We start from the raw sequence: 24033 nt of genomic DNA on the forward strand, positions 1-24033 counted from the left end.
ATTATCGATATCGTACATTACTATACTATATCGACTACTACATAATGCCACAATGCGCATCGGGCACACGAAATTGTCTTATGACGATAGGTCTATAGAAAACATACGTTCGCAATGCGATCATACCGTTGCCAGTCTTTTTTCTAATATATAATAAAAATATNTTGCGATACTGTGCGTTTTATTTATTTTTAAATGGGTTTTAACGACGGCACGACGACATTATCGATATCGTACATTACTATACTATATCGACTACTACACAATGCCACAATGCGCATCGGGCACACGAAGTCGTCTTACGACGTATAGGTCTATAGAAAACTTATACGTTCGCAATGCGATCATACCGTTGCCAGTCTTTTTTCTAATATATAATAAAAATACATTACGATTTGTTAAAAATTAAAATATGTGCTTAAAATTTTAAGTTAAAAAACGTTTTTAATTTGATAACTTTCAATTTTTATTTATATAAATTTATGGCTTCAATATTTTATTATTAGAATTTACCTAGTTTCCTACAGGTGAAAAAAATCTACTACCCAATTTTGAATTTTCAACTACCCAAATTATGTTTTCAACTACCAATTCAGGTTCTACTACCCGTTAAAATAAGCCCTGAGACATATTAATCATTTTTATAAGAAAAGGTAACTAATTTATGTTTAAAAAAAATGTAAAAAGTAAAAGTTACTATTATTATTTTTTTCCAATAAAAATAAATAATAAAAACGGTAGCACAGTGACATAGTTGGGATAAGTATAGATGATATCTAATAATGATTAAAATCTCTGTGTTCAATTTTAAGAATTGGTGGATTATTCCAAAAGCAAAATTAACTCATATTTTTTGTTCTTCTTCGACTGCCATTTGTACATATAAAATAGGTGGTCGTCGGTACAATTTTTTTCTTTTGAACTTCTAGTACATAAAGTAGGCTTTATTTTAACAAATATTTAAAAGACGCAGTATTCCCGGAACATTTTCAAAATTTAAGTTGAAAAAGTCCTACTTTTTATACAAATTTTCAAGTTTTCAGAAATTCAAAAAAACTTTCTTAACTTTGAAGAGCCAAAATAATCAAAATAAACATAATTTTACTTAATGTAAGTTAGATTCATGTAAAATTTATAGTAATTGGTGGACTCATTACTATGGCAAATTACTATAAGGTATTTTAAAATAAACAAACAGAAATAAAATAAAATTTGAACACAAAATAGCATGTTTTTTAAACTACGGCAGCTGTTTGCTCGTAGAAGATCGGGACAATTTTTTTTTTAATTTAAAGTAGGTAATTTAAGTTATAATTTGATATATGTTTAATGAACTCAGTATTTCCGGATCATTGTCATAAGTTAAAAAAGTCGAGTTTTGTAAAAAAGTGGCTATTTTGAATTCCCTTTTGTGGATAAGTAAAGGGTCAGATTTTCAAAAATATTATATCAAATAAAAGGGAATTACTTAAGGTTTCAATATAAGAAACAGTTATGTTTATTCGTTTATTTTTCAAAAAGTTATAGTAGTTAAAAAAAAAAAAGTGAAAAAAATGTCAACATTTACAGATTATAAAAATCGTAATTTTTTGGGGGATTTTTGCCACTTACAAGGAATGAGGGAAATTTTTTCAATTTTCAAGGAAAATGTCTTCAATAACATACGATTTGTGATCTTTTGACCTATCATTGAAAGAAATTGGTCCAGTGAGAGCTGAGAAATAGTGGCAACAGACACAAAAAAAACACATCATAGTAAAATTAATATCTTTTCAGCTTCGAATCAAAACTAAAAATATGATTTTTTGTAGTTTAACAATACAAAACATTATTTTTAAAAAAATTATAGTGAAATAAAACTAAATTTATAAAAGTGTCGGTTTACTGAATAGATCTATTCCACTATTTAAATATTAATTATAAATATAAATATTAATCATATAACTAAATTATTTCTTACACTTTCTTGAAAATTATTTGAAGTAATGAATGTTTATTGAAAATTTATGATGGATAACAATCATATTACATTTGGTTAACTGAATGATAGCAAAAATATCGAAAATTCTCTAATAACATATTTATTAGTATTTAAACACAATATGAGTTTTGAGAGAATTCTTGTAAATAAATTAAAGAGAAACATTCCCAATCAAAAAAAAATTCCTAATTATTTACAATTATAAAGAAGTTAACCATCAAGTATAAATTTAGCTATAATTTTAAAACGATTGTGAACTAGAAAACATAAAATTGGATAAATGATTATCTTTTATTCGGAGTAGACTATATATCCAACTTTATTTGATCAAATAAAATAAAGCTGTAATTAAAATATTAAGAAAGCTGAATAGATAAATTTGAAAGTGACCAATTTTATACTTGTTGGCTAATTCAAGCCCACTGTACAATAACGTAAAGTATAGTATAGTACACTTGATGTGGTCAACGACAATGCAAAATTACTGAAACGTGTTATAACAAGTGACGAAGCATGGGTTTAAGGATACGACGTCGAAACTTAGGCTTAGTGGTGGCATTCCGGATCGCCAAGACCGAAAAAAGCTTCACAAGTGCGATCGAACGTGAAGGTAATGCTCACTATGTTCTTCGATTTTAATCATCTTGAATTCTTGCCACGAGGTCAAACGGTCAATAAGGAGTACTACCGACAAGTTCATCGTCGTTTGCATGAAGCAATCCGAAAAAACACCCGGATTTGTGGCAAAATAATTCATGGCTTTTACACCTTGATAATGCACCTGCATACACTTCATTGCTTGTTTATGAATTTTTGGCCAAAAACAATACTGTAACGATGCCCTAGCTTCCATATTCGTCAGACATGGCTCCGTGTAATTTCTTTTTATTCCCAAAAATAATCACTTTATTTTTGGGAATAAAAAGAAGGGCCGCCGTTTTACAAGCAAAGATGACATTAAAAGCGCATGACTGAATGAGCTGAAGGCTATCACAAAGATTGAGTTTGAGAAGTGTTTCGAGGATTGGAAGAAGTATTGGCACAAATACAAAATATCTAATGGGGACTTTTTTAAGGGCGACAACAATAAGGTAGACTAATAAATAAATATCATTTTCAAAAACCAAAAATTCCCGTTATTTTCTGAACACACCTCGTATATTATATTTATTATATATTAAAAATAAAGCCTATTCAGGATAGAATCCTTAATACGCTATTATTACTAAGCAAGTCAATAATAAATTCTGATTTATAGTATACTTTTAAGTTCACAAAATTGTATAATATGACGTTTAGCAAATAAATTTTTATCAAACTTGTATTGAAGAAAAATTAACCTCTAATACTCCTAAATAACGTAATACAAACTTTACAATTATAACAGAATACCTTAGAGTTTAAAATTACATGGAAGAAAATTAAGAAATCAGCTGATTGCTTCTTCACTTTTTCCTGTTGATAACTCATGACGTCACGAAATTGCGTCGTAAACTGCTAGCAAAGCACAATGTTAACAAAAACAAGCGACTAAGTAGGTAATTCAATTTCCTATTAGATTGTAATTTTCGTTTTCTAATTTAAATGGCCGTGTCTATCGATTTATGTTTAAATTATAACAAAATGAATGATCCCATATATGCAGGGACATAATGACTCACGAGACACTGTAAGCTAAGGCATTTAGTCATGTAATTATTTATAATTTTAAATTATAATTTACCTACAAGTGTGATATTAATGTTACGATATAATTTTGTTTAATTTTTTAAAATTTAGTGAATATTCACGTTTTTTAAAACTTTTAAATCGTTCTATATTGTGCTATTACAAAATAATCGCGAATCACTAATTTTACCAGTTCGCTCATATGCGACTTGTTTGTATTTACTTAAAATATGGTAATTGAAATGAAGCCAGTTACTGGAAAAAAAAGTGATCAACAGCAGCAACCCAAACAAACAAAATTAACTAAGGAAATTCTCGATGACCTTAGTTGGTATGTTAAATTAGTTTTCTATCTTTGGCTGTCTATGATAATTTTATATTATTTTTTAGTCGCTTTATAATTAATGTTCCCGAAGAAGAGAGACAAAATCTAATTAGGATATGCTTTCAAATTGAATTAGCTCATTGGTTTTACTTAGATTTTTACTGTGGTGAACACAACTTGAAGCCTTATGGTATCAACCAGTTTGCTTTACATATGTTTCGGGTAATTATTTTTTCATCACATATTTTTAACACACAATATTTAAATATTTTTTTCATTACCTTACTTACACTTTATTTAACAGAGTTTGATATTTTTTTAAAAACAGTAATTTGAAATCGAATTTTTTCAAAGTAATTTAAAATATTATGTAAAAAATCATAAATTCAAATGTTATTAAGATTCATAATTTGCAAAAAAATAATAAAAAAAAAAATTAGAGGAATTTTGATCTTTTGACCCAACCCAACCAAGTAAATGATAAACCGTTTGATTGGCTATATTCATTTATAATCTTCGGTTACCTTTGTTGTACTGTAAATGGTTCACCAACAGTATAAAAATTGAGGAGATATTTAACCTTGAATTAATTTTTGATACCAATTGGTATGTTCTTTAGTAGAACAGAGAGTGAATATTATAATATATGAACTACATAATATTCCATATTAAAAAAATTATTTTATAAAAACATTAGGTTTTCTAACTATTTTTTTTATTTTTCAGCATATACCATTTTTAAGAAGTCGTGAATCACAAGTATTGGATGTACTAAAAGAATGGCGTGAATATAAAAGATCAGTACCTACATTTGGTGCTATTCTATTAAATGAAGATATGACTCAAGTGTTACTGGTCCAAAGTTTTTGGACTAAAACATCTTGGGGTTTCCCTAAAGGCAAAGTAAATCAGGATGAAGATCCACTGAATTGTGCAGTTAGAGAGGTAATTTAAAACTATAACCTAATAAACAATTTTCAAACTAAGTAACTGTTTACTCACAACAATTACAAAAAAATTTCTTGTTATTTGTAATCTCAAATTTTAAGGTTTATGAAGAAATAGGTTTTGATATTGGAAATATGATTAAGAAAGATGATTATATTGAAACCGTATTAAATGATCAAATCAATAGATTATATATTGTTCCTGGTGTTAGTATGCAGACAAAATTTATCCCCCAAACTCGCAATGAGATTGGATCAATTTCATGGTTTCCATTAGATAAACTTCCTTCTAACAGAAGAGATCACATAGCTGCTAGGAATCAAAATCAGAAACATTCCTACTCTTTTTATATGATACTGCCATTTATCAGGTAAAAAATTGTTATTATTTGTTCATATGAAATAATTTCAAACACTTTTCATTCATACTATTTCAGACAATTGAAAAGTTGGGTATCTAAAAAAAATGTGAAAGCAAAATTAAATAGTAAAACGGGTAAAAAACTTAAATCTCCTATGCAAAGAGATCTTAAAGACTCTATTAGCAATGGTTCTACGCCAAATAAAAAGAATGATAATATAAATGAACTTGTGAGTATCTATACATTTTTTTATAAATATATTATAATATTTTAAACTAACAACTATATTTAATTTTAGACTTATCAAACACAGGAGTTTTTTGCTATGTTTCCTGAAAGATATAGTTCGCCAAAAACTCTTAATGTTTCATCTAATTGTAATAGCCCAACACAAACGCAACAGAATTCTTCTGTTACAGTTACTGAATCTAATGCTATTTCGGTATGATTTTAAAGCATTCTATTTAATTAAAAAATTTATCATAATTTAAAATTAAAATATAGGAAGCTAAGCTTAAAGAATTTTTCGCCTTGTTTCCTCAATGTTTGGAAGTTTCAAAGTCGCCTATTGTGCAAAAAGACCCAATCGCTCCTATCAAGGTCATTGATAATTTTAAAAGTAACAAAATTGATATTAAGAAAACAAACCCTTGGCCAGAGTTCAAATTCAACACAGCAGAAATAATGAAGTATTTTTAATCATTCGACAACTATACAATTTCTTCATCCTTTCTCAAAATCATTGTCATTTACTGTTTTTAACAATTTTATTTTGTAACTCAATTTCATCCCTTTTTATAAATTTTTGTAATAGTTTTTTTCTTAAAAGTTAAATAACTTTTTATTATTATATATTTCATTTATATGTATTATCATCTCATTTCATTTTGATAAGGTAATATTTATTTTGCAATAGTATAAATGGATATAATTTTTACATAAATAGTCATGTAAAGTTTTTTTATAAGTATTAGAAATCCTTCCTCTATTATTGACAACACTATTTTTTCACTATTCTCGTTCTATAAGTTATAATTTCATACAATTTTTGTTCTAAGTGTAATTCTTGATTTATTGTCATAAAACATTTATTATTTTTAGATGAAACTGTTATGAAACCAATAAACTATACCATCTCCCCGATACTTGTGTTTTTATATTAACATTTATTTCCTATTTACATATTTATCCTATGTATAATATGTATTAAGTAGCGAATACAATACTGCATGATATGAATACATGATAATGTGAAGTAGTATTACAGGAATAAACGTAAAATCTGCAAATTCTGGTCTAGTTTTACAATTTATAAGGATATTTTACAAAAAAAAAAAATTTAAGAGACATTACACAAATAAAATTTTTTGCATAGCTTAATTTTATTTAATTATAAAAATGTAAGAGCATTTTTATTTTTTCTTATCAATTGTTTAAGTACCTAAATGTTTAAATAAATTTATTTTTAATTGACATTTTATTATCAAGACATTTAATATTCTTCCTAAGCCTAATTGTAATTGGGTCTACAAATATTAATGTAATAATATATTAATGAAAAAAAAATCAAATAGAATTAAAGTTAAACACTTTGAAGGATATAGCTATAAATTGTTCATGAGGTGGTTTTAAACATAAACTCCTACCCCATTATTTTTAATAATAATTTGATAAAATAAAAAATATAGAAATATGAACCACAAATCCCCTTATCTAGGCCTTTATTTGTAAAACATTTCATTATTTTATAAATAAAAAAAAATAAACAAATTAAATAATTTAAAAGTTATATTATGTCAAAAAAATATTACATGGATCGGGCATGTAGCAACTGAGCATATACAATTTTTTAACATTAATAACAAATATAAAAGCTGTTATTAATGATTTAGTTAACTTTAAACTTATAATAAAATATCATCAACGCTAACATAAAATTAATATTATAAGTTTTGAAATGATCAAGTAAAAAATGAACTACTAAGGAGTTATATTAATATATTGACCAGTTAAATTAAATTTTTGGGTTCTAAAAAAATATCTAGAATAATTATACATCTGTTTAGGTTGATAATATCTAAAAAATAATATCTATTTTATTTATATATATTATATTTAAGATAATTCAAATGATAAAAAACATCAAATTTTAACAAAAAAAAAAAAAGTCATATTTGTAGTAAATATAAATAATAAATAGAAAAATTAATTTAATTTTCTTAAACTATAAAATTATTAGAAGTACACACATCTTCACATTAAAAATAAAATGAAATAACCAAAATTTATTTTTTGGTATCTCTAACTCTGAGTACACGACCACGTGGAGATTCAGAAGTGAACGGAACTACTTTGGCATTTCTGAAAAAATAAAAATTTAATACAAAAATTATTATTATACAAATTGTATAATTACCTAGTTTTTATCATTTTTTTTGGTCTGGGTGAAATGGATTTTGTGTCTATATTTCTGTCAAAATATAAAAGAATTTAAGGAAATTAAAGAAAAATTTAATTTTAATAAACAAATGACTTACTTGTTGAATCTCACTCTTGAACTTATGTTAGGTTCAGCATCATCAGTGTCAGTGCTCTGGGCTTTATTTGTTTTGGTTGAACTTGTGGATGCATTGGTTTTTTTATTTTCTGATTCCTTATCATTTCCTATGGCTCTTCTTGTTATCTTCCTTGCAATAGGAGCCGTATCAACAGAAGAATCATCTTGGTTCAGCTCCCTTTTTTTTGCACGAGTTCTTTCATTAGATTTTGGTTTCTCTTTATTTGCTTCAGATGACAACAAAGAGTTATCAGAAACTGTAACAGCTGTTGTTTTACATGTGTTACGTGTTTTTTTAATAGAGAAAGGAGATTGTTGTTCTTTTAAATTTGCCTCATGAGGAACTTCAATAGTTGGAACTTTTGATGAAACATCACGTTTACGACCTTTGGTAACGGGTTGTGAAGATTCCAAAGTATCAGCTGCACGTTTACGACTTCGTGTACTCAATTGAGGAGAATTTGTACTTGAATTTTCCAAAACTTTTTCTATAACATTACTTTTTGTAGATTCCTCAACTTGAGTACCTTTTTTTTTGATTCTAGTTAAAGATGGAGAAAGGGATGATTTCTTAATATATTTTGTTAATTCCTCAACATGAGCATTTTTTTTTTGTGCTCTAGTAGATGGAGATGGAGAAGATTGTTTCTTAACATTTTTTGTCGATTCTTCAACTTGAGCACTCTTCTTTTGTGTTTTACAAGAGATTGGAGAAAGAGATTGTTTTTGAATGCTTTCTTCAGATTCAGTCATTGTTTCATATTCTGAAGATTCACTTACTTTGTTGTGATTTTGTTTAGAAGATTGACCACGTTTTGCTAATGATCTTAAGTTAGTCTTAGCAAGAGGCTTTTTAATTTGAACTTTTTTACTATTTTTGGTATTTTTCTTCTTAGTTGAAGAGTTGATTTTTTCTTGAGGCACATTAGATTCAATCAATGAAGCATTATTTCGTGTGGTCCTTGTTATTTTAGTCTGGGTGACAATTTTAGTCTTCTGAATTACTTTTCCTTTTATATTTTTTTGAGAATCACTATCAGTATCAGCTTTAGAATTGTTTGTAATTTGCTTGACAGAAGCCTGAATAACGTCATTGCTAATTAATGTTGTTTCATTAATATTTTCAATTACCTTATCATGTTTGTCATCATCTTTTAATGCAATTTGCACTTCTGGCCTAATTTGTTTAGTTTGTTTTTTTCCTCTTAATTTTCTTGCAAATGTTTGGATAACATTAGTCGAAGTATCTACTTCAGTATCACTACCCACAGAAGTTTCAGCACCTGTTTCTTCAGAATTATTATTTTTAACTTTTCGGTTTGATTGTTTTACCTCATTTGCATTTCTTCTAGTTCGTAAATTATTTCTTATCACAGGTGCTATTAGAGTTTCAGAAATAAGATTTGTAGTCTTTTTGCTTTTACTAGAGTCGACTTTTGATTCATGTTCATTTTCTGAGGCTGAAAATTTGGTTTCTGTATCAGTAGATGAACTATCTTGAACAACTTTAGTATTTTTAGGTTGACGTGCAGCTCTAGATCGCAAATTTACTTTACGAGGGCGTTTAAATGAATTTTGTTTTTTATTCATATTTAAGCTTTCATTATCTGTCATACTACTTTGATGTTCAATAGAATTCAAAGTTTCATTTATTGCTGCAGGTTTTCCTTTTTTTTTATCAGTTATGGTTATGTTCTTAGTAACAGATCTTGACAAACGAGGACTTTTGACAACAATATCATCAACTTTAGGTTCTACTTGACTGTTCGCTTTTGGACTTCTAGATCTAGTGGATTTTCTTTTAGGTGTTACTTTCAAGCTTTCATTTTGTAAATCATCTTGCAATTCTTCAAACAACTTATTTTGTAACCTAGTAGAACGTTTGTTTTTTATAATATTATCAAAAGCCACAGTTGTATCATTATTAGGTGAGCAACTTGTTATTGTTGAGCACTGCATAATAGATGTTTTTGTTATGCTCGTATTAGACATTTTTTTGTCATTGTTAGATATATTTTTGGAGATTTTTGATAACTTATTAAAGTTATTTTTATTACTTTCATCAATTAATTTACTAGATGATTTAGTATTACCAATATTAGTGTCAGTAGAAATTTGTTTAATAGATTTATTATAATCGTTCATAAATTCAGTATGTTTTGCTTTATCTTGATCATTTTTGTTAAATAATATTTTACTTACTGCTTTAGCATTAACAGTATCAGTTGAAACTGAAGCTTTTCTAGCAGATTCATTGAAATCTATCATCATCTGTGACCATAATTCAGCATTAGATAAAGGTGAAGTTGAATTAATTTTATTTTCATTTTGAGATATTTCTAAATCTGTAGAAGAATTCAATGGTAGTTTTAAATTTTTAGATCCATTCCAGGGAGTGGATTCATATTGAGGTTTACCTAGATTTAATGTTCTTTCCAAATTTCTATCGGTCTTATCATTCAACTCATCCTCACTAGCAGTTATTATTTCTGTAGCAGCATTTTCTAATTCTAATGACTTTTTTGATTTACGGCTACTTAATTTACCTACAGATTTTATTGATACATCATCGTTTTCTAAAACATTTTCAATAACATTTAATGGTTTCTCATTGCATGTTATAGACTTACTAGCTATAGAAGCATTTTTAATCAAAGACTTAGTATTAACAGTATCACTAATATCTATTACTTTATTGTGGGATTTTCCAGAGTTTACAGGAAAATCTGTAGAAATAATGAATGTTTCATTTTCTTTTATTTTTATATCAAAATTATTGAGATTATGAGATTCCATTTGTTGTGAATGATGTGCATTAAATGAATTAGCATCAACAGTATTTTCAGATATATCAATAATAGGAGAGCTTTTCTTGGTTTTATCATTATATTGATTTTGTTTAGATTCAAGGATTGATACTTGCAGTCCATCTAGTGCACAAGGCAATATTTTATTAGATGCATCATCACTTAGTGAATTTTCTTTGTCTGAATTTGATGTATTAACTTGATTGCCATGACTTCTATCAAGTTGAGTTTCAGTATTGTTTGATAAGTTTTCATTTAATTTTTCTACTGGTGTAAGTATATTATTTGATGATTCATTTGTTCTATTATAAATGTTATGATTTTTAACACATGTAGTACTTTTATCAAGAGAATTATTCACTTCATCTCTTTCTAAAATAACAAAACTCTCTTCCTGTATAACATTTTGTTTAGAAAATGAAGCTTCAAGCTTATCAACACTAGTATTCATCATTTCAGATACATATTGAATAACTTGAGAAGGAGTTTCTTCAGTGCCGATTATAGAATGTAAATGTTTAGAAACATTTGATTGATCTTTTTCAATGATTATAGATTTATCATTTACTCTAGAGCAATTATTCAATATTTTACTCTGAATTTTTAATATTTGTTCAAAAGGTTTAGATTTCATATTAATATTATTTTCAATTGTAATATTTTCTACACTATCATATGTATCAAGATTACTTGGAATTACACTTTTATTGATTGATATTTCAGGGAATTTATCTATGTTTTGAGATTGGTCATGTGATACATCTATGTCCATTTCACTATATTGTGATGTATCATCTTTTTCACAAGTACTATTATTTTCTTTAACAAAAGAATGATTTTCTATAGTTAAATTTTCAGGATTTGTGTCAAGAGGGGAAGCAAATTTAAAATCTTCTTCGGGACAAATATCTATAGGAGAAGCAAAATTGAATTCTTCTTCAGGATTATCATTCGGAGTTATCTCATCAGTTGTATTATTTGATACAACAATTCTCTCAGGTTCTTCAAATACACTAATTTCTTCTGAAATTATATTATAGTCTACGTAGTCAATTGACTTTTTAGTGCTATTATAAGGATTTTTAGCGATGTCTGTTGAATCAAGATTATTATAAACAATAATTGATTTTCTATTCAAATCTTCATTCATTGAATTCTTATTAATTAATTCTTTTTCTGTTAGATCAATTTTTGTACTGTTATTAATGGTTTCATTTCCATTTATCAAAGAATTCTCAATGGTAGAATCTATAACCTTGTTTTTAGTATTATCAACATTTATTATAGAATCTTCATCAATTAATTTTGCTTCTTCTGTAATGTTTTTCAAAGAATCTTCCGATACGAGATTCTCTTCATCTTCTGAAATTATTTCTGAATAATCATTAATCATAGATTCTTCTTGTGAAACATTTTTATTAGATTCATCAGCTGATGATTTTTCATCTCGTTGAATACTAATTTCAGAATCTTCAAGCTTTAACTGGTCATCATTTTGTGAAATATTATTCATAGAGTTTTCATCAATAAGTTCACTACATTGTGAGACATTATTAAATGACTTTTCAGTTACCATGTCCAATTCTTGTGTAACATTATTCATGGAATCTTCAGCAACAAAATAACTTTCTAAATTAATTTTTCTAGAGTTTTCTGATATATTTGTAGTATTACGAGAAGATTTATTAGATGATGAGCACTCGAGTTTTGATCCATTTGAATTAAGTAAATCTGATGCTCTAACAGATTGAATAGATGTTTCATTTGTACGTTTTTCAAATGAATTCACAAGACTCATAACAAGATTTCCTCTTGATCCTTTTTTAGATGATGATTTATTAACTATAATTGAGTCCAATATGGGAGAATTAGTTAAACTTGTAATACTACTATCTAAAGGTTGTACACCCTCTAAATCATCAGGTTCAATATCTTTATCACAAGTTTCATTAGTTTTGTCATCAGTTACAATAAAAGAATTACCAGAAAAGAATTTACTTTTTGTACATTTAATTTTACTATCTGTTCTAGGTAATCTTGCAAATTGTACCATTCGGTTAGCCGATTTTGATCGGCATGTTTTGGCAGTTTTTGAAGTCTTTAATATAGAACGTCTTGGAGCTGGAGTGCTGCTTTGATGAACTGATATATTTCTATCTTCAATACAGTAAGTATCTCTTCTAGAAGTACTAGAAGTTGCTTCTGGTGTATTAATAATATTACTAGTTGGTTGCCAATCAACATTGTCATCAACTTCATCATTAGAGGCTGATTTAGTAGAAATTTTACTCGAATCACAATGTGTGTCATTTACTATAACACCTTTGTCAGCTAAGTCTTCTTCTTCTTCGCCACACAATGGTATGGGAGAGTCAAATTCTACTTCTTCATCAACGTAACGATAACTTGAGTTAACTTCAGGAGTAGAATCTCTTTTTAATCTATCAAGTGACAAATGTTCTAATGCACGTGCACCACTTGAAGAAACATTATCTGATACAGTAGAAATTTTCCATGATTTTCTTGGGGTAATCTTACAGTCATTAATAACCTAAAAAATAAATAAAGACTGTCTAATAAAAAAGTTGGTCATACTAGAAAAAAAATTTAAGATAAACAAATAAATTATAAATTCATATATTCAGTGTTCCTAAAATCATGAACCACTTTATTATTGCTAAAATAATAATTTTTCAATTTATTTTTCAGTAACTCTCATCCACTATTAAGTATTATTTTGATTCATCTCTTATGCATTATAGGGGTTCAACTTCATTTTTTTAATTGAAAACATACATATTTAACTATCTTATAAAATTGAAAATGTTATTAAGAAAATAACTACTCAATAAAAACTTTTGGACCAGAATTTCAGAAGTTATTAATAAATAATTTTCTACATAGGCGGGAAAAGGAGTGTGCCCGAGAAATATTTAATAATAAAATTAGTACCACCCACACTCACTTCCAGTCAATATTTTAAATTGTTACTAACTTCTGAAATACTGATCCAAAAGTAGATATGGACCAGTTATTATCTTAATTAGATAATTCTCTTTTTATGAGCTAGTTAAATATATATGTTTCTTTTTTCAAAAATAAAGTTACGCCCATTTAGTTATAAGATATGATTCAAAATATAAAATTTTTAAAATGCTATTCTGGACATTTAATCAATTCTAGTAAAAACTAACTATAAGCTCTTAAAAGTTTTAATGGATAATTTTTACAGTCAAAATAAGAATAAATTATTATTATAAGTTACTTAATAATTATACATTCTACAGTTATTAATTTTAAATTGTGATATGTTAATCAAATTATTTTAATAAAATACATATAATTTATACAGAATTATAAATTCATAATATGGTGGAACTAATAACAATACTTTCATTAAATTAAAACTATCTTCTTCAAATTACATTAAAATTGTGAAATAAAAAAACATTAAAATTAAAGATGAAGTAACACAAAATATTTTGTATTTTTAAATATTGATTTGGAGTTCAATAAAATTTTTTAGTAAAATTATTTTACTAGTGAAATCTGGCTTTATAAAAATGATAGTTGTAAAACTATTAGTCTAAATTTGTTGAACTCTAAAGTAATTTTAAATTTCTTTATTTTTATCAAATTAACTTAGTACTTAACATATTGTTTATATCCCGTGTTTTTGCACTTTCATACATTTTTTAATATATTTATAAAATTCTATTTATGGTTTTTATTAATTATTATGTATTTAAATTAATTACTCTTTTGATACTAAACATTTTTCTAACAAATGAAATATTTCTTTAAATAAGTCATGGATTAGATCAATACAATATAATATCCAAAAAAGTCAGTTCATTAAATTTCCAAAGAAATTTTAATTTTTTAGTCAATATGAGAATGATTAGATGGAGTGACTAGAGAAGATAGGATAAGGAACGAACATATAAAAGAGAATATAGGTGTAGCATTAATTGTGAATAAGATGAGAGAAAATAGACTTACATGGTTTGGTCATGTTATGAAGAGAGGAATCGGAATGAATTTTGAAGGAAGAAGAGGTAGAGGTAGAAAAAAAAAAAAAAAATGGAGGGATGTTGTCAAATTCAATATGAGGACGGCTGATGTGAGCGTAAATAATGTGGGAAATCAATAAGTTAATAAATAAGTTAAGTGGAAGTTTAGGATAAGGGTGACCAACCCCAAGACAAAAACTCTTTTTAAAGAGTATGACAGTATCTATTTAATTAAATTACTTAAAATAAATATCAGTAAAATTTAAGGCAGTAAAAGTAATAGTTTACCGGAATATTTTGACCAGATGTCATTGAAAAAGATTTCATTAATTCTGATTTGGGTTTGTTAGCTGAAATGAGAAAATTTCATTAGTAATTATTTATAGATTATTAGGACTGTAGCTATGAATAAAATACATGACCGATACAACAGTTTATCATTTAAACATCAATCATTTAGGCATGAGGAATATTGGATGCTTTTAGAAAAATAGTCAAATTAGTAGTATAAAATTATAAATTAAGTATTAAACAAAAAAATTTGGCAACATTTCATTCACTAACCTAATTTAACTAAAAAGTAAGGTAAATTATACAATCTATAATCTATAGCTTACATCAAATAAGACTAACCTGATAATTCATTGTTGGTCTTATTTTTCAACTCTTCATAAGATTCATTGGATAAAGTTTTGTTTGCTGTTGTTATACTATAAAAACAATTTTTTTTTAATCAAAGTTTTGTTTATAGGATAACAAATTAATATAGATTTAAAAATAGTACTTACACTGGAGTGCAAACTTTGTAAGATCGTTGACTTAATGGTGTTTTGGTAATTTTAGGTGTATTATTTTCCTTAAAATAAATAAACTATATGGTTATTAAATAATAAAAATATAGTATATCATATAATATATAATATATGATTTAAAAAATAGTATTAAATTTCTGTATTATAAAAATTTTATATTTTAAGCAAAAATAAATAAATAAATTGGTTAATAAAATCTAAAAAAAAAAAAATGTTAATTTAGGTGTTTATATACTTTAAGTACCAATGGAGTATTCACTCTAGGTGATGCACAATGCAAGTTTAATCCTGATTTCTTGAATGATTTACTAGTTTAACAGATACATTTAAATTAATTAACATTTTATATGATGAAAGTAATTATGTATACATACTCTATATATTCAAACACAAACTTTCTATTAGCAATATCTATTTCATCAGAATCCTTCAATAAAAAGTTATTTCGCCCTATTCTTTTCCCATTAACTTTAGTAGTTCCAGCTAAACTCTTATCTCTGATATATGCCTAAATCAAATGACAGACAGATTTGATAATTAGTTGCTTTAATGTGAATAAATAGATTATTACCTTGTTGTCAACAAATAATATTGTACAATGATATGCTGATACACTCTCTAATGCTATTCTAATATCATTACTAATATTGCGACCAAAATTACATTCTTTGGATCTAATTGGATAGCGGCTATGAAGTTCACCATTTTTCTTCAAAATTTTAATAAATCCAAAATATGTAGAATCCATAACTAAAACATAGTTATAGTAATTATCAATAATCTTTTTAGATAGATTATTAAAAAGGTCAATTAAGAATGCATCATAGTACAATTAATAAATAAATATTTTACAAGAACCATAAAATAACCATGTCCACCAAACTTTTTGGTTATATTGAATTTTATTATTAATAAAATATTACACAGATTTTTATTTCATCACAGAGAAATAAGTATTTATATATAAACCTTATACATAAAATGTTACATCTGTTCCATTATTCTATTACAGAACACTAAAAATGTAATAATATAAAAACATATTCCTAACTTTATATTAAGAAAGAATTAAATATATAAAAATATTAAAATAAAACTGAGTATTTTAGCATGTTTGAGTACTTTTTACTAATATCTTGACAAGATTTTTAATGAGTAGATTTTGAATAGATAGAAGTAATTCAACTACAATAAATATTTAAACATAAATTCAAAAAGTAATATTCCTTTAAATAAAAATATAGTATCTTATGATTATAACTTATATCATAATAAAGATATAGATATTTTCTTAACTTCAAAATTCTTAGTATACATAAAATATCAACAATAACAAAATACTAGATCACGAAAAATTTGGCAGATTATAACTAAAATCAGGTCAATTATATTCTTAATAGTGACTAAAAATTAATGAATCTTACCTGCAAATGCACGATTTTTCAATGTAATCAAAAATTATAACACGTTAATATTAAATTGAAAAACTATTATCAACATATATGACATAAACATATCAATTAAAATTGGATCTTTAGTCAATTATTATTTACAAAGTGTCAATCATAATATCCACACAACATTAACATCATAGACACATAAAGAGCGCGCGCGGGAAACTTTAATTGAAAATTAAAATAATATAATCATAATACAAGCATTAGTTTTGAAGTCACAAGTATTTAGGACTATTGAATATACGTTGAGATTTTAATGAGGATTATGAGGGGGTCGGTAGAAAGACAATTGTCCGTTAAAAACTCATATTTTGTCCGTTAGGTGCGTTATTTACATGGAAAAATAAATTATTTTATAGAAGCTTTAATGGATCACATTAGAGTTAAGCGTGGAGTTTTAAAGTTATACGTAATTATTGCTAAATTACAATTAAAATAGTCCAAATCACAGTTATACATTTGGAACAGATCTAATTGACTACTCTTATAATATTTGATACAATTAACCTTTCACTGTAATTATTTTATAAATATATATACATTTTTAGAAACGTTAAAAATCTTAACGCATAACCGACATGAGTGGCTTATGTATTAATAAATATATATAAATAAAATGTACTCACCCTCTCTACATACTAATGAACAGTTTGGACCAGAAACGTCTAAATATCGGAATGCGCCATTTAATGTGCATGGACTAGTAAAATNAATGCGCCATTTAATGTGCATGGACTAGTAAAATTTTACAATTTTATATAAAAAAAAAAACCCAGCACAGTTGGGTTGTGGCACAGTGGGGACGTGGCATAATTGGGTCCAGTATAGATTATAACTGACAGTCATTAAATCACTACCATAAAAAACGCTTTGATTCTAATTAATATAACAAATATTTATATTTGATTATTAGGTAACGTATGAATAATCAATATATATATATATATTTTAATTAAAAATTAGTTGTAAAAGTTCTACTTTTTATACGTCATCATTTGAAGTTTTGAAACACTCTTTATTAAGGGAAATGGTCCGATTTAAAAAAAAAGTATGTCGAACGAAAGAAGTACAGAAGTACTAATAAAAAACTTATCATAAAAAAATTGTAATGATCCACACATTTTTCAAAATTTGATGGGAGTATTAAATAAAAAAAAAATGTTGAAAATTACCGATTTTTAAATTTGTACTTTTTTTGGAGGTTTCCCCCATTTACGGGGAACGAGGGAAATTTTTTCAATTTTTGATGGTAATGTCTCCGACTAGATATTATTTGAGATCTTTTGACGTATAGTTAAAAGAAATCGATTATAAATACCTGAGAAAAAGTGGTAACAGCCACAAAGAAAATTAAAATGTTTTTTACATCCTTATGAATATCTATTATTTTAAATTAGGACCACCCTAGTTTTTTTAAATTATACTCACAATACCCAATATCTTTATAACAAAGTCGTTTTAGCAAATATTAACATATTATTTTGATTTTAACATGGGCTTAGGTTAGATTGGGTTTGTTCTTCAGGTATTACTATATGTCTATATGGTAATACATGAAAAATCTTCGGGATAACTCCTCAAAGTTATAAAATTAACTTGAAATTAACCTTCTCCAAGTCTTTTTTAAATTTCGGGGGTTCACTCAATGTTTACGACACTTGTTTCTTTTTATTTAGTTTGTGTTTTTTTGTATAACGATGATACATGGTGTATACAACACATGCAACTTCTACATCATCTAATGTCTTCATTGTAATTTATTTAATACTTTAAAAAATAAAAAAATAATCAGAGCAAATGCTACTAGTAGGAATTTCGAAACTATTGTGATTACACTGTAGCTTTTGGCGGGCTAATTTTCTTTATAAAGACGCGTCAAAACGCTTGCAGTGTACACATGAACGGCGTTGGAGTTTAAAACTGCCGCGTTTTTAAAAACGCTATTAAACGTCTAGTGTGTAAGACTCTTAAATTTATTCCATTTTGTAGATATATAACCGTGGTCCAAATAATAAAAAAAAGATTTCTTAAGATATAATCATAAGAAAATTTACAGTTTAATTTATTATTATTTAAATATTTAGGAATTTTTAAAATGTAATAGCTAAAAAGTATTTAAGTAGTTGGGAGACGCATTGATCTCCTCAGAATCTAAATAAATGAATGTATAAAAATAATAATCAGAAAAAAATTAGTTAGGACAAGTTACAATTGTAAGAAATTATGATTATATGTGTGTAATTTTCCATTAGAATAAGCTATGCATGTGAATACTAACGAGGCCTTAGCAAATTGTAAACTCAAGATCCAAACGCCAGGTTTGTGTTCCACCACTATAGACAGGACCATATTATACATAAGTATTTAGGGAAAGAAAAAAGAAGAATGTTCAACGTCTTTGAAACTGCAGAGGGTGTTTCTGCTGACTGTTCAAAAAAAAAATTTTTTTTTAACATTTACAATTCATAAAAAAAAAAAAATACATAAATGAATGTATTTTTATGTATACCTTATACGCTTTTAGATTTTAAAAGTAATGAAAAATATATTGATCAATATATATAGGCGTTTTTTTTTCTACAAATATATTACCAATAAAATTTTGGAAAATATAGAAATAAATATTGAAGGAAAAAGAGGTAGAGATAGATTAAAAAAGAAATGGAGGATGTTATTGAATGCAATGAGGGGGCTGATGTGAATGTAGATAATGTGGAAGATTGTGTCAAGTGAAAGTTTAAGATAAGGGTGGTCGACTCAATGTAGTTGGAATTAAGGTGAGGAAAAAGAAGAACATTACTAATGATATTTTGGTTAAGTGTAGATGTTTTATTCTTCTTCGTCTAGGGTGAAAAATCATTAAATATATCTTTAAATGAGCCATGGATGCCTCTCGTTATAAAAATTATTATAAAATTGTGTAATTTGGAGGAAACAGTAAAAAAATATCTCATGCATATTCCCTTTTAAAACAAAACCCCGAGAAAGCTCCTGTCATCCACCCTCATGTAATACCAGCACTGTGGATCAATCATATTAAAAATAAATTGGAGAATTTTTTTTTATTTCTTTTATATACATATTTTATTTTATTTATCAATTATAAAGTATTATTTTTTTTCATCCCTTATAACTTTTAACGGTATAAGGTTATATATAATTAAGTAACTCATTTGATAATTAATGATTTAACCTTCATAAGACCAGGCAGAATACAAAACTACCACAGCTCTGGTTTTTCCTTAACCTTCATAAGGCCGGGCTCTATTTGTGACGTTAAAGACCGGCCAGGGTACAAAGTTACCCCGGCAGTTTTTTTATGATGTTTCAAAGTTGGACGTGCTTAGATTCATATATTGAATAAAAGTAATGTAATTTAAACAACTAAAACGCCGGTCTTATGAAGGTTAATAAAGATAATGATTGGTTGATAAAAATTTTTGGTTCAGCATTTTGAAAGTTATAACATTTTGTAGTGACGATGGGAGGTAAGACGCAGGTATGAATTGTATCACTAATTATATGCTGGCCATACTTTTCCTTCCGCCCAAGTATAAAAATAACTTCTAAAATACTGATCTAAGAGTTGTTATCAATTAGTTATTTTCATTATTAGATCATTATTTATTAAATAATTTAACATATTATGTATGTTGCCATTTGAAAAAATAAATTTGACATCTTTATAAGTTATGGAATGAACATAAAAAATCTTTAAGATTAATTATTTAAGAAAAACAGGTACTTAAAGAAACAAAAAAAGAAATTCTTTATATTACTTTAATTTTTTTATTTATCCAGTGATTCATAATAAATGGATCACTCTGTAGATCTATAAAATCATTAATCAATTTTATTATTTATAATAAATAATAAATAATTTTTTACAAGCTAAATTTCAATTTAACATTTTTAAGTCCAAACAAAATGTATTTTTAATAAACTAATAATAATTAAATATAGCTTTCATAAAAAATAAAATCAATGTAATTGTATACTTGATTTCAATATTAAAAGTAAAATTATAATTAGAACATATTTTTAAAATCATTTCATTGAATCTATTTTCTGAAAGAAGAGACAAATGAATTATCATTTGTTACTGATAAAAATCGAGAGTGTTCCTCGTTGACTTCTGCAACCATTGAACTTAAATTTTCAGCATTATGCTCAATATATTGTAAAGCAGTCATATGACAATTTAAAATGCGGCAAATAGTATCCAACTAAAATAAATCGAAATAATTAGAATTATAAGCATTAAATTTTTTATTATGTATTAATTTAATAATTTAATACATACATCATCATCAGAGTCTTTTTTAGAGTTTGCTTTATTCAAATTATTAACTATTTCTTTTATATCTCCAGACATTTGTTTTACTTGATTATCAATTTCTTGTGCAGCTTTATATCTAAAAAGAAATTTGAATTATATTTTCAAAACATATTTAACATATTTATAGTAAAAAAACAAATTTATTGATTAATATCAATCCAATCTACTATACAAATAATTTAAATCCAGTAATTTATATTTTCTTAAATGAGTCCCAAAAGTAAATAGCTTTTTTTTTAGGAATCTCCCTTGGTAAGACTGATTAAATTCAGAAATATAAATGAATTTTATTTTTAAAGCATTGTGCCTCAAATATTACTTTTTATTACATAACAAAAATGTTAAATAAACGATAATAGTTAAGAATATCTAAATATTTAAACCAAGAATGGAGACATAAGGACTAATGCTGCAGCAACATTGTTTATTTGTTGTTTAAATATTTAGTTTTGAATACTTTTTGAAACTTACATTGGTTCTCTTTCGTTGTTCATACTACTTAAAACTTCTGCTGATTGTAGCTCTTGTTCCAATGGAATTAAACAATCTTCAAGTTCCTTTTGTTGAGATAGTAAAAAGTCTAGCTCATTTTCAATATCAACTTGTTCTTTTTCTTTGCGTTCTAGGATATCATACAATTTCACTAGCTAATAATCATAAATACTATAAATAATAGAACAAATTTATTTTTAAACAAATAGTTTTATAACTCTGATAGTCATGATTGATAAAAATGCAAATTCCTTAGTAATAATAATTCAACATAAACTACAATAGTGTTTTGATAATACTACTAAGAAAATCTTGAAATGAATATGATTTATAAAAAAAATAAAGCTATTATATTACTTTAGCAGATTGATTTGTCAACATGTTGTCCCATACAGTAATTTCATTTGCTTGGTTTAAAAACTGTTTTTCTTGATTTTCTAGACTAACGGTCCAATTATTGATGAGATCAACTAGTTGTTGAAAGTTTGTTGGTTGAGCTATAGTATTTTGATTACAACTAGACCTGTGACAAAAAGTTCTACAATTAGTATATATTTTATACTTTTATATACTGGCATATAAAACAAAAAAATTATATTAAGTTAACACTTACTGTGTTGAAACAATAGTAGAAGTAGTAGTTGCTGCAGATGTTATAGTAGATGTTCCTAATGAAAATCCAGTTTTATTTGTATTGCTACTTAATGAAAATCCAGTAGATTGTTGAGGTGTACTACCCAAAGTAAACCCAGCTGATGTTGTAGTTGTTGATGCAGGAGTGGTTCCCAGTGTAAAACCTGAAGATGCTTGTGTTGTACTTCCTAATGAAAATCCAGATGATGCGTGCGTTGTACTTCCTAATGAAAATCCAGAAGATGCTTGAGTTGTACTTCCTAATGAAAATCCAGTAGATGCTTGAGTTGTACTGCCTAACGAAAAACCAGTAGAAGCTTGTGTTGTGTTTCCCAATGAGAATCCTGATGTTGCACTTGCTGCTGGGGTTTGAGAAGACAAAGAAAATCCTGTTGATGCAGTAGTTTTCACAGGTGCTGAAGTGTTGCTAGGAAATTGAGGGCTACTTCCAGTTGCAGCTGCTGTAACACCAAATGTAGGAGTAGCTCCAAGGGAAAAAGTTGGCTTGTTTACAGAGCCAAAATCAAAAGGAGGTTTTGATGTTGGTGGCTGTCCTAAAATAGGAGTACTAGTAGTAGATGTTGATGATCCAAAGGTCGGCATGGTTGTTGGTAGAGAAAAACCAGGTGCTGTTAGTTAATAAAAATAAATACAATTTATATGTAATATTTTAATATATTAGTTCTAAATTACCTGCTCCTTGAGTTCCTGTTTTACTGAGATCAGTATTACCAAAAATTCCCATTTGAGGTTGACCACCTATAACGAAAAAAATTTCAAAATATCTACACTTTATAGCTTTATCATTATGACCAGAAAGATGGCCTGAAGAGCACATACCTCTGCATAGATTTTTTTAGTAAAATTAAAAAAAAATTTAACTTTATAATTAGTAATAATATAAATATATACAATTTTCCAAAATAAGCAATAAATGATTTGATTTTTAATGTTGTGTTTGACAATGCGCCTAAAATCTAACATTCTTTCTTACTATCTCCATAACTTTTATAAGCAACACGTTAACAATGCCTTTTTCTAAAACAAAGATAATTCTAAAAAATAACTTTATGCGGTGTATTTTTTAGACGGAAGTAGAAATAAACAAAATCCAGGTTGGGGTGGACTTAAAAAATGAAATTACTTGAAATTAACTTACATATTTTTAGTAAAACCAATATAAAAAATTATAAAAGATTTTAAGATATTACAATTGTGTACTTACTAGTTGTATTTATAGGAGCACCCAATGAAAACATTGACTGACTTGTAGTTTTGGGTGTCCCAAAATTAAAATTCATAATTCTCTAACAGTTGATGCTATTCAAGAAATAAAGAACTTCAAAATTTTTAAAAGAAATTGACCGGTATGCAACTAGTTTGATAAAGTAAATAATTTCTTTAACAAAATGCTCGAGTTCGCGGCATACACTTGTTAAGATAATAGAATACTGATGATAAGAGAATACATACGGCTGATATTTACGGAGTATTATAAATCAGCTTTGTAAACGCAGATTTAATATTTTTCTATCTCGTATTTTCATGGAGATTTTGTTTATTGGTTTATTCTATACATTTCATCAAAATTATTTAAATCAAAATTTTCTTCAATTTTCTTAAATCTATTAATTTTATTT

General features: G+C 26.4%; 3 protein-coding genes across 6 annotated transcripts; 1 reads left to right on the forward strand and 2 right to left on the reverse strand.

Moving 5' to 3' along the window:
- Positions 1-3478: 3478 nt before the first annotated feature.
- LOC126903173 (m7GpppN-mRNA hydrolase) lies at positions 3479-6428 on the forward strand. The gene is made up of 7 exons (XM_050681201.1): positions 3479-3980; positions 4040-4196; positions 4701-4919; positions 5024-5292; positions 5359-5512; positions 5582-5725; positions 5788-6428. The coding sequence occupies exons 1-7, from the start codon at positions 3880-3882 to the stop codon at positions 5980-5982; spliced, it is 1239 nt and encodes a 412-aa protein (XP_050537158.1). The 5' UTR covers positions 3479-3879; the 3' UTR covers positions 5983-6428.
- A 546-nt stretch (positions 6429-6974) lies between these two features.
- On the reverse strand, positions 6975-17633 carry LOC126903172 (putative uncharacterized protein DDB_G0282133). 4 transcript variants are annotated; one of them, XM_050681198.1, is made up of 10 exons: positions 17556-17633; positions 16044-16222; positions 15847-15980; positions 15708-15780; positions 15449-15516; positions 15294-15370; positions 14949-15010; positions 7821-13198; positions 7700-7753; positions 6975-7644 (listed from the first exon to the last, which is right to left on the reverse strand). In XM_050681198.1, exons 2-10 carry the CDS (start codon positions 16218-16220, stop codon positions 7569-7571), a joined length of 6099 nt encoding a protein of 2032 aa, XP_050537155.1. In that variant the 5' UTR covers positions 16221-16222; positions 17556-17633; the 3' UTR covers positions 6975-7568. The 4 variants fall into 4 exon arrangements, with proteins under 4 accessions (XP_050537155.1, XP_050537156.1, XP_050537154.1 ...); XM_050681199.1 differs by lacking the exon at positions 17556-17633 and adding an exon at positions 16897-17197 and having other exon boundaries at positions 15717-15780; XM_050681197.1 differs by lacking the exon at positions 17556-17633 and adding an exon at positions 16897-17197.
- A 3041-nt stretch (positions 17634-20674) lies between these two features.
- LOC126902486 (nuclear pore glycoprotein p62) lies at positions 20675-23835 on the reverse strand. The gene is made up of 7 exons (XM_050679825.1): positions 23619-23835; positions 23087-23152; positions 22374-23022; positions 22118-22283; positions 21740-21915; positions 21233-21344; positions 20675-21155 (listed from the first exon to the last, which is right to left on the reverse strand). The coding sequence occupies exons 1-7, from the start codon at positions 23692-23694 to the stop codon at positions 20991-20993; spliced, it is 1410 nt and encodes a 469-aa protein (XP_050535782.1). The 5' UTR covers positions 23695-23835; the 3' UTR covers positions 20675-20990.
- Positions 23836-24033: the final 198 nt, after the last annotated feature.

This window comes from Daktulosphaira vitifoliae, unplaced genomic scaffold (assembly GCF_025091365.1).
Source record: "Daktulosphaira vitifoliae isolate Bord-2020 unplaced genomic scaffold, ASM2509136v1 Scaffold_3, whole genome shotgun sequence".
NCBI classification, from domain to species: Eukaryota; Metazoa; Arthropoda; class Insecta; order Hemiptera; family Phylloxeridae; genus Daktulosphaira; species Daktulosphaira vitifoliae.